The sequence below is a fragment of the Chiloscyllium punctatum genome, chromosome 45 (assembly GCF_047496795.1).
Source record: "Chiloscyllium punctatum isolate Juve2018m chromosome 45, sChiPun1.3, whole genome shotgun sequence".
In the NCBI taxonomy this organism is placed as follows: domain Eukaryota; kingdom Metazoa; phylum Chordata; class Chondrichthyes; order Orectolobiformes; family Hemiscylliidae; genus Chiloscyllium; species Chiloscyllium punctatum.
In genome coordinates, this window is record NC_092783.1 from 22,583,116 (window position 1) to 22,598,980 (window position 15,865).

Consider the following 15,865-nt stretch of genomic DNA (forward strand, 5'->3'; position numbering starts at 1 on the left):
GTGTTTGTTTCCATTTGAAGATATGAGTAATGAAGTAAGACAATAGGTGCCTTGAGGCTGCTCTGTCATTAAATAAGATTGTGGCTGATTTAATTGCAATCTCAAAAATCACATTCCTGCTTATCCCTGGTAACACTTCACCCCTTTACTTAACAAGAATCTCTGCTTTAAAAATATTCAAGTATTCTGCCTCCATCACCTTTTCAGGAAGAGCAGTAGAAAAATTATAATATCTTTGATAAAACAAATTTGCCTAATCTCTATTTTAAACGGTGACCACTGATCTTTAAGCAATGACCTTTGGTTTGAGATTCTCCCACAAGGGTAAACATCATCTCCATATCCACTCGGTAAAGAACCCTCAGGATCATAAATGTTTCAATCAAGCCTGCTCTTGCTCTGCTAAACTGCAGTGAATACAAGCCCAGTTTGTCAAACTGAGTCAGAAGGTGACTCCACATTTCATGTCTCAGTTTGGTAAACTGCTTCCAATACATTTATATCCTTCCTTAAATAAGGTGACCAAAGCTGTACACAGTGCTCCAAATGTGGTCTCAACAGTGTCCTGTTTAACTGATATGTAACCTCCCTACTTTGGAATCAATTTCTTTCACAATAAATGATGACCTTTCCTGATTACCTGCTGTTCCTGCAGATGAACCTTATGTGATTCATGTACAAGGTTATCCAGATCTCTTTGCATCTCTGAGCTCTGTAATCTCTCACCATTTAGGTAATGTGCTTTTTTTGCTCTTCCTGTTAAAATGAATAATTTCACGTTTTCCTACATTATACTGCATTTCACAAATCGTCAGTCCACTCACTCACTTATATACTTTTGTAGTCTCCTTCACAACTTACTTTCTTACCCATCTTTGTGTTGTCAGCAATGATACCTTCTGTCCTATCATCTAGATCATTTATATAATTGGAGGTTGACTGACAGGAAGGAGGCTTGATGAAATATTCAGACCTGGGTGTAGATGGGAGCCAGAGTTATTACCAACTTAATGATGTTACCACCATCTATAATGCCATATCTGTTGGCATTCTCCTTCAAATACACTTCCATAATGAAATGTTGAAAGCATTTAGTTAATGAAGGTTTAGATGGTTTTTTGACGTTTTGTGACTCATCTGGTCATACATTGAACCCATGGATCTCAGCAACAGATGACCAGGTAAAGGTTTGGGAGGCTTTCTATTGTTACCAAGTCTTGGTCGAAATGCTGTCCTTGTTCCTAGACCTGCTGAGTCCAGATGCCTTGATCGTATCCAAGGTTCTATCAAGTCAGTGCTGTAATCCTCACACTCCCTCACAAAGGGGTGGGCAAGACACCAAGCAGCTGGAACAGGAGGCACGCTTCAAGGTTGGCTCTCTCCAAGACGGACTATCTCCACACAAGACCCAGATCCTCGGAGGTACCAATTTCATATTTTACTGGTTATCCTCATTCTCTGAAGGCCCCATGAGTATTTTTCTTTCCGTGTATTGTTAGTTCGCTGGTGTACAAAGGACAGTTGATTAATGGAACTGAGCAGTTCCTTCAGTGTCAATGGGTGAAAATAAGGAGCTCCCTCCCCAACGACATTCTGGGTGTCCCAGTTCCAAATAAACCGCAGTGATTCAAGAAGGCAGCTCACCACCACCTTGAGGGTGAGGTGTCGCTGGGTGAGATATGACCTTATAGAGGTTTATAAAATCACGAGGGGCATGGATAGGGTGAACACCCTTTTCCCCACGAGGGTGGTGAAGTCCAAAACCAGAGGACATAGATTTAAGGTGAGAGGGGCAACCTTTTCACAGAGAGGGTGGTGCGTGTATGGAACGAGCTGCCAAAGGAAGTGCCCAGCCAGCAACACCCACATAAACGCTTTAAAAACAATTCCAGCCTCCTGTGGCAGAGTAGCCTCTAGAGAGTAAGGGGAACAGGAAAAGGGCACTGGAAACTTCCAGAATGGGCTCAAGCATTCACAGCATTCCAGGGGGAAAAGGAAATAAAACAATTGGATTGTTAATGGGGTAAATATCTTGGTCTGTGAGAATGATACGTTAATTTTCCTGTCTGAATGGTGCTTGTAAAATGGTAGATGTGTTTTAAGTACTGAATTGGACCCAGATTAACTGTTGAGTTGTGAATTACGTGGAAGGACAGGAGCAAGTGAAACCCAGTCAGTCTCTTGGACCTTTCCTACCTTCCCCTTTGATGGTGTCTAACTGTACATCAATTCCAAGTACTGCTCATTGCTTCAGATCCTTTGACATGCTTCCCTACAAAACCCTTGTGACCTCAGTCAGGAAGGAAAGCTCCAGTTGTCTCCACATCCACCTTTTTGAGATTTCCAGAGTACCACTCCCCTTTCACTTCCTGGTTTTCCTCCTGAATACGTCCAGGCCAGCCTTTCATCTCCTATTCTCTTTATTCTGGGTTCCCCTGTCAGCCCTGAACACTGGAACCTCCAGCTGTCTGTCTCCTGGGCTTGGTGTCCAGTGAGGTACGCTGGGATGTTCTGTGTGAAGGTGTACAATGAGTGGAAATTATTGTTACACACAGACACAACACTTCTTGCCCTTTCTGTAGTTCAGCTCCACACTCTGTGCGAGTGTGTGAAATGTCTCCTTGTTTTCAGAGCAAGGCTTGGGTGAAATGAAAGACTGTGTTTATTTCATCACAACCACCAGATGGTTCAAAGCATTTTATAGCCCAAGAATAATGTTTGGAATTATTCATCGTTGCCAATGAACACGCAGTGAAACAGTGATATTAATGTCCATGAAGAAGGAGGCTATCTGGGATGTCCGAGAGTGGAATTAGTCCTCCTGGGAGCAGATGCAGTGGAGATGGAGGAATTCGGAGGAAGGAATGACATTTTTCCAGGAGGAAGAATACCCTCTCCTCCACCTTGAGACCCTTCAACCACTCGGGATCAGTGTAGATTTCACCAGTTTCCTCCTCTCCCCTTCCCTCACCTTATCCCAGATCCAACCCTCCAACTCAGCACGGCCCTCATGAACTGTCCTACCTGTCCATTTTCCTTCCCACCTATCCGCTCCACCCATCACTCTAACCTATCACAATCACACCCCACCTTCGTCTGTCTACCTATAACCTTCCTAGCTACCTCCTCCCCAGCTCCCTCCTCCCCATTTATCTCTCAGCCCCCCTGGGCCCCATACTCCCATTCCTGATGAACAGCTTATGCCCAAAACGTCGACTCTCCTGCTCCTCGGATGCTGCCTGACCTGCTGTGCTTTTCCAGCACCATGTTACAACTCTGATCCCCAAGCATCTGCAGTCCTCACTGCCTCCTCGTTGATTATAACCCATCTGCTATGACTCTTCCAAAGATATCCACCTTGAAGAGGTTCTCCTCTCACTGAGTCTGTCTCACTGAGTCTCTCTCTCACTGAGTCTGTCTCACTGAGTCTGTCTCTCACTGAGTCTCTCTCTCACTGAGTCTGTCTCTCACTGAGTCTCTCTCTCTCACTGAGTTTCTCTCTCTCACTGAGTCTGTCTCTCACTGAGTCTGTCTCTCACTGAGTCTCTCTCTCTCACTGAGTCTGTCTCTCATACTGAGTCTCTCTCTCTCACTGAGTCTCTCTCTCACTGAATCTCTCTCTCTCACACTGAGTCTCTCTCTCACACTGAGTCTCCCTCTCTCTCTCTCACTGAGTCTGTCTCTCACTGAGTCTCTCTCTCTCTCTCACACTGGGTCTCTCTCTCTCTCTCACTGAGTCTCACTCTCTCTCACTGAGTCTCTCTCTCTCTCTCTCTCACACTGGGTCTCTCTCTCTCTCTCACTGAGTCTCACTCTCTCTCACTGAGTCTCTCTCTCTCACTGAATCTCTCTCTCTCACTGAGTCTCTCTCTCACTGAGTCTCTCTCTCACTAAGCCTCTCTCTCTCACTGAGTCTCTCTCTCACTGAGTCTCTCTCTCTCACTGAGTCTCTCTCTCACTGAGTCTCTCTCTCTCACTGAGTCTCTCTCTCACTGAGCCTCTCTCTCTCACTGAGTCTCTCTCTCACTGAGTCTCTCTCACTCACTGAGTCTCTCTCACTCACTGAGTCTCTCTCTCACTGAGTCTGTCTCTCACTGAGTCTCTCTCTCACTGAGTCTCTCTCTCTCTCACTGAGTCTCTCTCTCACTGAGTCTCTCTCTCACTGAGCCTCTCTCTCTCACTGAGTCTCTCTCTCTCTCTCACTGGGTCTCTCTCTCTCACTGAGTCTCTCTCTCTCTCTCACTGAGTCTCTCTCTCTCACTGAGTGTCTCTCTCACTGAATCTCTCTCTCTCTCACTGAGTCTCTCTCTCACACTGAGTCTCTCTCTCTCTCTCTCTCTCTCTCACTGAGTCTCTCTCTCACTGAGTCTCTCTCTCTCACTGGGTCTCTCTCTCTCACTGAGTCTCTCTCTCTCTCACTGAGTCTCTCTCTCTCACTGAGTCTCTCTCTCTCTCTCACTGAGTCTCTCTCTCTCACTGAGTCTGTCTCTCACTGAGTCTCTCTCTCTCACTGAGTCTCTCTCTCTCACTGAGACTCTCTCTCTCTCACACTGGGTCTCTCTCTCTCTCTCACTGAGTCTCACTCTCTCTCACTGAGTCTCTCTCTCTCACTGAATCTCTGTCTCGCTCTGACTGAGTCTCTCTCTCACTGAGTCTGTCTCTCACTGAGTCTCTCTCTCACTGAGTCTCTCTCTCACACTGAGTGTCTCTCTCACTGAATCTCTCTCTCTCTCACTGAGTCTCTCTCTCTCACTGAGTCTCTCTCTCTCTCACTGAGTCTCTCTCTCTCACTGAGTCTGTCTCTCACTGAGTCTCTCTCTCTCACTGAGTCTCTCTCTCTCACTGAGACTCTCTCTCTCTCACACTGGGTCTCTCTCTCTCTCTCACTGAGTCTCACTCTCTCTCACTGAGTCTCTCTCTCTCACTGAATCTCTGTCTTGCTCTGACTGAGTCTCTCTCTCACTGAGTCTGTCTCTCACTGAGTCTCTCTCTCACTGAGTCTCTCTCTCACACTGAGTCTCTCTCTCACTGAGTCTCTCTCTCACTGAGTTTCTCTCTCTCACTGAGTCTCTCTCTCACTGAGCCTCTCTCTCTCACTGAGTCTCTCTCTCACTGAGTCTCTCTCACTCACTGAGTCTCTCTCACTCACTGAGTCTCTCTCTCACTGAGTCTGTCTCTCACTGAGTCTCTCTCTCTCACTGAGTCTCTCTCTCTCTCACTGAGTCTCTCTCTCACTGAGTCTCTCTCTCACTGAGTCTGTCTCTCACTGAGTCTCTCTCTCACTGAGTCTCTCTCTCACACTGAGTGTCTCTCTCACTGAATCTCTCTCTCTCTCACTGAGTCTCTCTCTCTCACTGAGTCTCTCTCTCTCTCACTGAGTCTCTCTCTCTCACTGAGTCTGTCTCTCACTGAGTCTCTCTCTCTCACTGAGTCTCTCTCTCTCACTGAGACTCTCTCTCTCTCACACTGGGTCTCTCTCTCTCTCTCACTGAGTCTCACTCTCTCTCACTGAGTCTCTCTCTCTCACTGAATCTCTGTCTTGCTCTGACTGAGTCTCTCTCTCACTGAGTCTGTCTCTCACTGAGTCTCTCTCTCACTGAGTCTCTCTCTCACACTGAGTCTCTCTCTCACTGAGTCTCTCTCTCACTGAGTTTCTCTCTCTCACTGAGTCTCTCTCTCACTGAGCCTCTCTCTCTCACTGAGTCTCTCTCTCACTGAGTCTCTCTCACTCACTGAGTCTCTCTCACTCACTGAGTCTCTCTCTCACTGAGTCTGTCTCTCACTGAGTCTCTCTCTCTCACTGAGTCTCTCTCACTCTCACTGAGTCTCTCTCTCACTGAGTCTCTCTCTCACTGAGCCTCTCTCTCTCACTGAGTCTCTCTCTCTCTCTCACTGGGTCTCTCTCTCTCTCACTGAGTCTCTCTCTCTCTCTCACTGAGTCTCTCTCTCACACTGAGTCTCTCTCTCTCTCTCTCTCACTGAGTCTCTCTCTCACTGAGTCTCTCTCTCTCACTGGGTCTCTCTCTCTCTCACTGAGTCTCTCTCTCACTGAGTCTCTCTCTCTCACTGAGTCTCTCTCTCTCTCACTGAGTCTCTCTCTCTCACTGAGTCTGTCTCTCACTGAGTCTCTCTCTCACTGAGTCTCTCTCTCACTGAGTCTCTCTCTCTCACTGAGTCTGTCTCTCACTGAGTCTGTCTCTCACTGAGTCTCTCTCTCACTGAGTCTGTCTCTCACTGAGCCTCTCTCTCTCACTGAGTCTCTCTCACTCACTGAGTCTCTCTCTCACTGAGTCTGTCTCTCACTGAGTCTCTCTCTCACTGAGTCTCTCTCTCTCTCACTGAGTCTCTCTCTCTCTCACTGAGTCTCTCTCTGACTGAGCCTCTCTCTCTCACTGAGTCTCTCTCTCACTGAGCCTCTCTCTCTCACTGAGTCTCTCTCTCACTGAGTCTCTCTCTCACTGAGTCTCTCTCTCTCACCGAGTCTCTCTCTCACTGAGTCTCTCTCTCACTGAGTCTCTCTCACTCACTGAGTCTCTCTCTCACTGAGTCTCTCTCACTCACTGAGTCTCTCTCTCACTGAGTCTCTCTCTCACTGAGTCTCTCTCACTCACTGAGTCTCTCACTCACTGAGTCTGTCTCTCACTGAGTCTCTCTCTCACTGAGTCTCTCTCTCTCTCACTGAGTCTCTCTCTCACTGAGTCTCTCTCTCTCTCACTGAGTCTCTCTCTCTCACTGAGTCTCTCTCTCACTGAGCCTCTCTCTCTCACTGAGTCTCTCTCTCTCTCACTGAGTCTGTCTCTCACTGAGTCTCTCTCTCTCTCTCACTGAGTCTCTCTCTCTCTCACTGAGTCTCTCTCACTCACTGAGTCTCTCTCTCACTGAGCCTCTCTCTCACTGAGTCTCTCTCTCACTGAGTCTCTCTCACTCACTGAGTCTCTCTCTCACTGAGTCTCTCTCTCACTGAGCCTCTCTCTCTCACTGAGTCTCTCTCTCACTGAGTCTCTCTCTCTCACTGAGTCTGTCTCTCACTGAGTCTGTCTCTCACTGAGTCTCTCTCTCTCACTGAGTCTTTCTCTCACTGAGTCTCTCTCTCTCACTGAGTCTCTCTCTCACTGAGTCTCTCTCTCTCACTGAGTCTGTCTCTCACACTGAGTCTCTCTCTCACTGAATCTCTCTCTCTCACTGAGCCTCTCTCTCTCACTGAGTCTCTCTCTCACTGAGTCTCTCTCTCTCACTGAATCTCTCTCTCTCACTGAGCCTCTCTCTCTCACTGAGTCTCTCTCTCACTGAGTCTCTCTCTCTCACTGAGTCTCTCTCTCACTGAGTCTCTCTCTCACTGAGTCTGTCTCTCACTGGGTCTCTCTCTCACTGAGTCTCTCTCTCACTGAGTCTCTCTCTCTCACTGAGTCTCTCTCTCACTGAGTCTCTCTCTCTCACTGAGTCTCTCTCTCTCACTGAGCCTCTCTCTCTCACTGAGTCTCTCTCTCACTGAGTCTCTCTCTCTCACTGAATCTCTCTCTCACTGAGTCTCTCTCTCTCACTGAGACTCTCTCACTGAGTCTCTCTCTCACTGAGTCTCTCTCTCTCACTGAGTCTCTCTCTCACTGAGTCTCTCTCACTCACTGAGTCTCTCTCTCACTGAGTCTCTCTCTCTCACTGAGTCTCTCTCTCTCACTGAGACTCTCTCTCACTGAGTCTCTCTCTCTCACTGAGTCTCTCTCTCTCACTGAGTCTCTCTCTCACTGAGTCTCTCTCTCTCACTGAGTCTGTCTCTCACTGAGTCTCTCTCTCTCACTGAGTCTCTCTCTCTCACTGAGTCTCTCTCTCTCTCTCACTGAGTCTGTCTCTCACTGGGTCTCTCTCTCTCTCTCTCACTTAGTCTCTCTCTCTCTCTCACTGAGTCTCTCTCTCTCTCACTGAGTCTGTCTCTCACTGGGTCTCTCTCTCTCTCTCTCTCTCACTTAGTCTCTCTCTCTCTCACTGGGTCTCTCTCTCTCTCTCTCTCTCACTTAGTCTCTCTCTCTCTCTCTCTCTCACTGAGTCTCTCTCTCTCACTGCACCAACCCCCGCACTCTCCCATCGGGTGATCCCCTCTGCCCTAAATCTCTTCCGCCCCATCCTGAAGCAGACTCACGACCACAACCACATCTCCTCCATCAGTGCCTGCCTATGAAACCAAGTGATCCCACATGGACTCAGAGCCACATTCAGAACATCACCATTTGGAACAGACCAGAAGAACCAGAACCTGCAGCAAATCCAAAGCTGCCGGAAACAGTACTCCCTCTGGATCCTCCGCTCTATCCGCACGGACACACTTTCCCTGTAGTCAGTCCCAGCTCAGGGCCACACCCTCCCTGCAGTCAGTCCCAGCTCAGGGCCACACCCTCCCTGCAGTCAGTCCCAGCTCAGGGCCACACCCTCCCTGCAGTCAGTCCCAGCTCAGAGCCACACTCTCCCTGCAGTCAGTCCCAGCTCAGGGCCACACCCTCCCTGCAGTCAGTCCCAGCTCAGGGCCACACTCTCCCTGCAGTCAGTCCCAGCTCAGGGCCACACCCTCCCTGCAGTCAGTCCCAGCTCAGGGCCACACCCTCCCTGCAGTCAGTCCCAGCTCAGGGCCACACCCTCCCTGCAGTCAGTCCCAGCTCAGGGCCACACCCTCCCTGCAGTCAGTCCCAGCTCAGAGCCACACTCTCCCTGCAGTCAGTCCCAGCTCAGAGCCACACTCTCCCCGCAGTCAGTCCCAGCTCAGGGCCACACCCTCCCCGCAGTCAGTCCCAGCTCAGAGCCACACTCTCCCTGCAGTCAGTCCCAGCTCAGAGCCACACTCTCCCCGCAGTCAGTCCCAGCTCAGGGCCACACCCTCCCCACAGTCAGTCCCAGCTCAGGGCCACACCCTCCCTGCAGTCAGTCCCAGCTCAGAGCCACACTCTCCCTACAGTCAGTCCCAGCTCAGGGCCACACCCTCCCTGCAGTCAGTCCCAGCTCAGGGCCACACTCTCCCTACAGTCAGTCCCAGCTCAGGGCCACACCCTCCCCACAGTCAGCCCTGTCCCAGCTCAGGGCCACACTCTCCCTGCAGTCAGCCCCAGCTCAGGGCCACACCCTCCCTACAGTCAGCCCCAGCTCAGGGCCACACCCTCCCTGCAGTCAGCCCTGTCCCAGCTCAGGGCCACACCCTCCCCACAGTCAGCCCCAGCTCAGGGCCACACCCTCCCTGCAGTCAGTCCCAGCTCAGGGCCACACCCTCCCCACAGTCAGCCCTGTCCCAGCTCAGGGCCACACCCTCCCTGCAGTCAGCCCTGTCCCAGCTCAGGGCCACACTCTCCCTGCAGTCAGTCCCCACTCAGGGCCACACCCTCCCTGCAGTCAGTCCCAGCTCAGGGCCACACCCTCCCTGCAGTCAGTCCCAGCTCAGGGCCACAGTCTCCGAGACCTACCAAGGACTCTTACTGTTCTTCATCCTGTGAGGAATCCACACACTCAACAAATGCTTTTTCTTCACCGTATTGGTCATCAAGGAACGTAAATGCACTAAACCTTCGTGTACTTACCTCCACACTCGGGGTTCCTCAAGATTCCTTCTCTCGGCCTCCGGAACCGCTTGGACACCAACCACCATCCCCGTGGCAAACGATTATGTCACCTTCAGTCCTGCCGGCTCACAGACCACAGCCACCGCCGAATATGCCGCGCCGACACCATCGCTGCCAGAGCCACTGCCGCTGACACCACTGACAAGACGACCTGGCACATCTCTCCACCCCTATAGTTGCCACGGCGTCAGCCACTTCCACTCCCCACCGATGTCACTCACTGGAACATTGCCAACAAACACGCAGCCACCACATGGAACATCACCTCCACCCTTGCGGATGACACCAACTGCACCGTTTCTGTGCCCTCCGACCCCCATGGTGTGCATCACTTTCATTGGTGCCATCAGCCATGTTACCATGGCCACACCCACTCCAGACAAAGTCTCTGCCCCCAATCCCAGCTCCAGCCCCACACCAGGTCCTAGATCCCAGCCCTGCTGGGTTTTCACCCCCCCCCCCCCCCCGCCCCCTCCCCACAACCTCCCCCTTATTGAGAATGTATGATCCACCTCCTCCATGACTTTTGGTTCCCTGACCCCCTATGCCATATCTTCACCATGGACGTCCACCCGCTATGGTGAAGGCCTCCAAGCCTGCCATTTCTTTCTCTCCCACCAACCAACCAATCCCCTTCCACTGACACACTCATTCAATTGGCTGAACTGGTCCTCACCCTTAATAATTTCTCCTTCCAATCCTCCCAGTTGCTTCAGACCCAAGGGGTAGCCATGGGCACCTGCATGGCCCCCAGCTATGCCTGCCTCTTCATTAGCTACGTTACACATGACCATTCCCCAGCTTTTTCTCCACTATATCGATGACTGCATCTGCACCACCTCATGCTCCCATGAGGAGGTTGAGCAGTTCATCAACTTTACCAACACCTTCCACCCCGACCTTAAATTCACCTCGACCATCTAGGACAACTCCCTCTCCTTCCTGGACCTCTCCACCTCTATCAATGGCGACCAACTCAACACGGACATTTACTACAAACCCACCGACTCCTACAGCTACCTGGACTACACCTCCTCCCACCACCCCCTCCCAAATAAAAACACTATCCCTTTCTCCCAATTCCTCCGCCTCTGCTGCATCTGCCCCCAGGAGGACCAATTCCACTGCAGAACATCCCAGATAGCCCCCTCCTTCGGGTATCACAACATCCCCTCCCATGTCGTCAACAATGCTCTCCAGTGCATCTCCTCCACTTCCCACACTCTGCCCTTAAACCCCACCCCTCCAACCGCAATAAGGACAGAAGCCCCCTAGTCCTCACCTTCCACCCCACCAACCTCTGGATACATCACATCATCCCCCACCATTTCCACTGCGTACAATCAGACCCCATCACCAAGGATATATTCTCCTCCCCACCCCTATCAGCATTCCGCAGACCATTCTCTTCCCAACTCCCTTGTTAGGTTCATGCACCCCACCAGCCCACACCCTACTCCCGGCACTTCCCCTGCCACCGCAGGAATTGCAAAACCTGCACCCACACCACTCCCCTCACCTCCGTCCAAGGCTCCAAAGGGTCCCTTCCACATCCAGCAGAGATGTTCCTGCACTTCTACACACGTCATCTACTGTGTCTGTTGCTCCTGATGCGGTCTACTCTACACTGGGGAGACGGGACGCCACTTGCGGAATGTTTCAGAGAACATCTTCGGGACACATGCAGTAAACAATCCCCACTGCCCCGTGGCTGGGCACTTCAACTCCCTCTCCTACTCCACCAAGAACGTGCAGGTCCTGGGCATCCACCATCGCCAAACCCTTACCACCCAACGTCTCAAGAAAGAACGTCTCATCAACCACCTCAGAAACCTCCATACAAGGGATCAATGTCGATTTGCCCAGTTTCCCCATTTCCCCTCCCCCACCTTATCCCAGTTCCAACCTTCCAACTCAGCACTGCCTTCATGACCTGCTCTGCCTGTCCATCTTCCTTCCCATCTATCCGCTCCACCCTCCTCTCTGACGTTTCACCTTCTCTCCGACCTTCATCGACCTATCGCATTCCCAGTTACCTTCCCCCCAGCTCCACCCCACTCCCATTTATCTCTCAGCGCCCTTGGGGCACCAGCCTGATTCCTGATGAAGGGTTTATGCCCAAAACGTTGACTCTCCTGCTTCTCGGACGCTCCCTGACCTGCTGTACTTTTCTATGACCACACGTTTTGACCCTGATCTCCAGCATCTGCAGTCCTCAATTTCATCCAATTGCACAAATTAAGGGTCAGTTTACAGTGGGGTCTATTTCCCCTGGGAATACCCCAGTTATTGTGGGAGTTTACAGTGGGGTCTATTTCCCCTGGGAATACCCCAGTTATTGTGGGAGTTTACAGTGGGGTCTATTTCCCCTGGGAATACCCCAGTTATTGTGGGAGTTTACAGTGGGGTCTATTTCCCCTGGGATTGCCCCAGTTATTGTGGGAGTTTACAGTGGGGTCTATTCCCCTGGGAATACCCCAGTTATTGTGGGGGTTTACAGTGGGGTCTATTTCCCCTGGGAATACCCCAGTTATTGTGGGAGTTTACAGTGGGGTCTATTTCCCCTGGGAATACCCCAGTTATTGTGGAAGTTTACAGTGGGGCCTATTTCCCCTGGGAATACCCCAGTTATTGTGGGAGTTTACAGTGGGGTCTATTTCCCCTGGGATTGCCCCAGTTATTGTGGGAGTTTACAGTGGGGTCTATTCCCCTGGGAATACCCCAGTTATTGTGGGGGTTTACAGTGGGGTCTATTTCCCCTGGGAATACCCCAGTTATTGTGGGAGTTTACAGTGGGGTTTATTTCCCCTGGGAATACCCCAGTTATTGTGGAAGTTTACAGTGGGGTCTATTTCCCCTGGGAATACCCCAGTTATTGTGGGAGTTTACAGTGGGGTCTAATTCCCCTGGGAATACCCCAGTTATTGTGGGAGTTTACAGTGGGGTCTATTTCCCCTGGGAATACCCCAGTTATTGTGGGAGTTTACAGTGGGGTCTATTTCCCCTGGGAATACCCCAGTTATTGTGGGAGTTTACAGTGGGGTCTATTTCCCCTGGGATTGCCCCAGTTATTGTGGGAGTTTACAGTGGGGTCTATTTCCCCTGGGAATACCCCAGTTATTGTGGGAGTTTACAGTGGGGTCTATTTCCCCTGGGAATACCCCAGTTATTGTGGGAGTTTACAGTGGGGTCTATTTCCCCTGGGAATACCCCAGTTATTGTGGGAGTTTACAGTGGGGTCTATTTCCCCTGGAATACCCCAGTTATTGTGGGAGTTTACAGTGGGGTCTATTTCCCCTGGGAATACCCCAGTTATTGTGGGAGTTTACAGTGGGGTCTATTTCCCTTGGGAATACCCCAGTTATTGTGGGAGTTTACAGTGGGGTCTATTTCCCCTGGGAATACCCCAGTTATTGTGGGAGTTTACAGTGGGGTCTATTTCCCCTGGAATACCCCAGTTATTGTGGGAGTTTACAGTGGGGTCTATTTCCCCTGGGATTGCCCCAGTTATTGTGGGAGTTTACCGTGGGGTCTATTTCCCCTGGGTTTGTCACCGTTACCATCTCTGTAAGGTTGATAAAACCCCTGGACTGGATGGTTCACACTCCAGGAGGGAGATAGTGAAGGAGATTATGGAGCTCCTGGGTAGTGATCTTCCAGCAATCACAGGAGTAAGGGAAGGTCCCGCAATGCTGGAAAATGGTCAATACAACTCCCTTGTTTAAAAGTAAGTTAGGCAGGAGACAGGAGATTATAGGCCTGTTCACCCAACCTGCATTATTGGTGAGATTGGAGAGTCTGTTGGTAAGGATGTGATTTCTGAATGCATGGAAGTGCATGGTAAATCGGGCTGAGTTAGCACAGCTTCACCGCGGGGAGGTCATGCCTGATTAATCTGTTAGAATTCTTTGAGGAGATCATGAGCAAGTTATTCAAAGGAGAACCCACAGGCGAGATCAATTAGGATGTCCTGAAGGCCTTTTGACAAGGTGCTGCACAGGAGGCTGTGAAATAATATAAGAGCCAGATGGGCACGCTCCTGGCATGGTTGGAGGATTGGCTGACTGGCAGATGGCAGAGAGTGGGGGAAGAGGGGTTTTCTTCAGGATGGCAGTTGGTGACTTGTAGAGTTTTGCAGAGGTCAATGTTGAGACCACAGCTATTCACGTTATGGGGTGGCAGGGTGGATTGGTGTTTAGCACTGCTCACAGCACCAGGGACCCAGGTTCGATTCCAGCCTTGGGCAACTGTCTGTGTGGAGTTTGCACATTCTCCCCGTGTCTGCGTGGGTTTCCTCTTTGTGCTCCAGTTTCCCCCCACAGTCCAAAGATGTGCAGGTCAAGTGATTTGGCTACGTGAAAATTGCAAATAGTGTTAACTGCATTTGTCAGAGGGAAATGGGTCTGGGTTAGTTTCTCTTCGGAGGGTCAGTGTGGACTTGTTGGGCCGAAGGGCCTGTTTCCACACTGTAGGGAATCTAATCTGTTATAGTTGAGGATCTGGATGAAGGAACTGAGGGCTTTGTTGCAGATGACACAAAGATAGATTGAGAGACAAGTAATGTTGAGGGAGTAGGGAGGTTACAGAAGGACTTGGACAGGCTAGGAGAGTGGGCAAAGCAGTAGCAGATGGAATAGAGTGTGGGGTTTATCACTTTGGTAGGAAGAATAGAGGTGTAAACTGTTTTCTAAACGGGGAAAGGTTTCAGAAATCTGAAGCATAAATGGACTCAGGAGTTCTAGTTCAAGTCCCCTTCAGGTTCACTTGGCAGTTAGGAAGGCAAATGCAATGTTAGCATTCATTTCAAGAGGCGAGAATACAAGAGCAGGGAAATGCTGCTGAGACTATATAAAGCTCTGGGGTCAGACTGTGTTTGGAATATTGTGAGCAGTTTTGGGTTGCGTATCGAAGGAAGGATTGCAGTTGTTGGACAGGGTCCAGAGGAGGTTTACAGGAATGATCCTGGAGATGAAGGGCTGATCACATGAGGAGTTGAGGAGTCTGGGTCTGTACTCGATGGAGTTTAGAAGGATGAGGGAGATCTGATTGAAACTTACAGTATACCGAGAGGCCCGGATAGAATGATTGTGGGAAAATGTTTCAACTATTAGGAGAGATAAAGACCTGAGGGCACAGTCTCAGAGTGAAGGGACAACCCTTTCAAACTGAGATGAGGAGGAATTTCCTCAGCCAGAGGGTGGGGAATCTGTGGAACTCATTGCCGCTGCGGGCTGGGGAGGCCAAGTCATTGTGTGTCTTTAAGGCAGAGACAGATAGGGTCTGGATTGGTAAGGGGTCTAGGGTTCTGGGAGAAAGCAGGAGAATGGGGTTGAGAAACATACCAGGCATGATCGAATGGTGGAGCAGACTCAATGGACCGAATGAGCCTAATAGCAATCCTGTCTCTTATTGTAACTTATCCAGCCTCCAGCAGTTTCTACTTGACCCCTCTCTTTCTCTCTTTCTTCCAGAGTAAAAGGATGGTTCCCTGATATTCCAAAGGCTTTTCTTTGATGTCTAAGCACGTTGAGGCTCAGTGGATGACTCAGTAACTGCAGGTGGGAGAGCTTGCACTGTGAGCTCATCTTCCCCCCAATCCTCCTCGTTTCCTGATCTGTAATTTCAGGACAATCCCAGCTCCTTTATAGTCAGTCAGCTCCTTCCATAGTGTAGGTTGGAACAGTCGTAGTACAAGTCACTGGGCAACCAGTTCTGCACAGCACACTCCCATGAAGAGAAACGAAGCAACCCAAATGAGAGCTAGAAAGGTGACAATTTCTCAGCATCATCTCATCGGTGAATGAGACGGTAACAGACTCATCCCTGAGGTAGAAGGCTGTAGGTTTAAATCCCACTCTGGAAATCTGAACACTGACATACAGCTGACGGTCCAGGACTGCGTTCTCAGGCTGGTCTCCTTTCCCAGGGGAACAATAAAAATCCCCTGAGCTATTTTGAGGAAGAGTTCTTTTCAGGTTGCTGGCCTCAGTCAACACAAAGACAACACTATGAGCAATTAATTCCTTTCTTCGCTGTTTGAACAAATTGGTTTCTATGTTTCCTCCAACAGTCTCAGCTATAATGTACTTTGAGATGTCATTGAGTCATTACAACATGGGAAGAGGCCATTTGGCCATGCTGCTTATTAAACACCCATCTACTCCAGGCCCAGTGCCAGCACATGACATTCGTCTTGTATGCTGTGGTGTTTCAAGTGTTCAGTTAATGGTTCAGAAATGGTGCTTGAGGCTTCTTGCATCTACAATCCT

The 15,865-nt window shown here is 50.2% G+C and overlaps 1 protein-coding gene across 1 annotated transcript in view; it reads left to right on the top strand.

Moving 5' to 3' along the window:
• Positions 1-15,122, top strand: part of LOC140467068 (patatin-like phospholipase domain-containing protein 2) — a 33,339-nt gene extending 18,217 nt beyond the window's left edge. Inside the window, exons 5-6 of the mRNA XM_072563128.1 lie at positions 1,246-1,422; positions 15,068-15,122. Of these exons, the coding sequence (XP_072419229.1) occupies positions 1,246-1,422; positions 15,068-15,072 (182 nt within the window). The 3' untranslated portion in view covers positions 15,073-15,122. The remainder of the gene's footprint in view (positions 1-1,245; positions 1,423-15,067) is intronic.
• Positions 15,123-15,865: the final 743 nt, after the last annotated feature.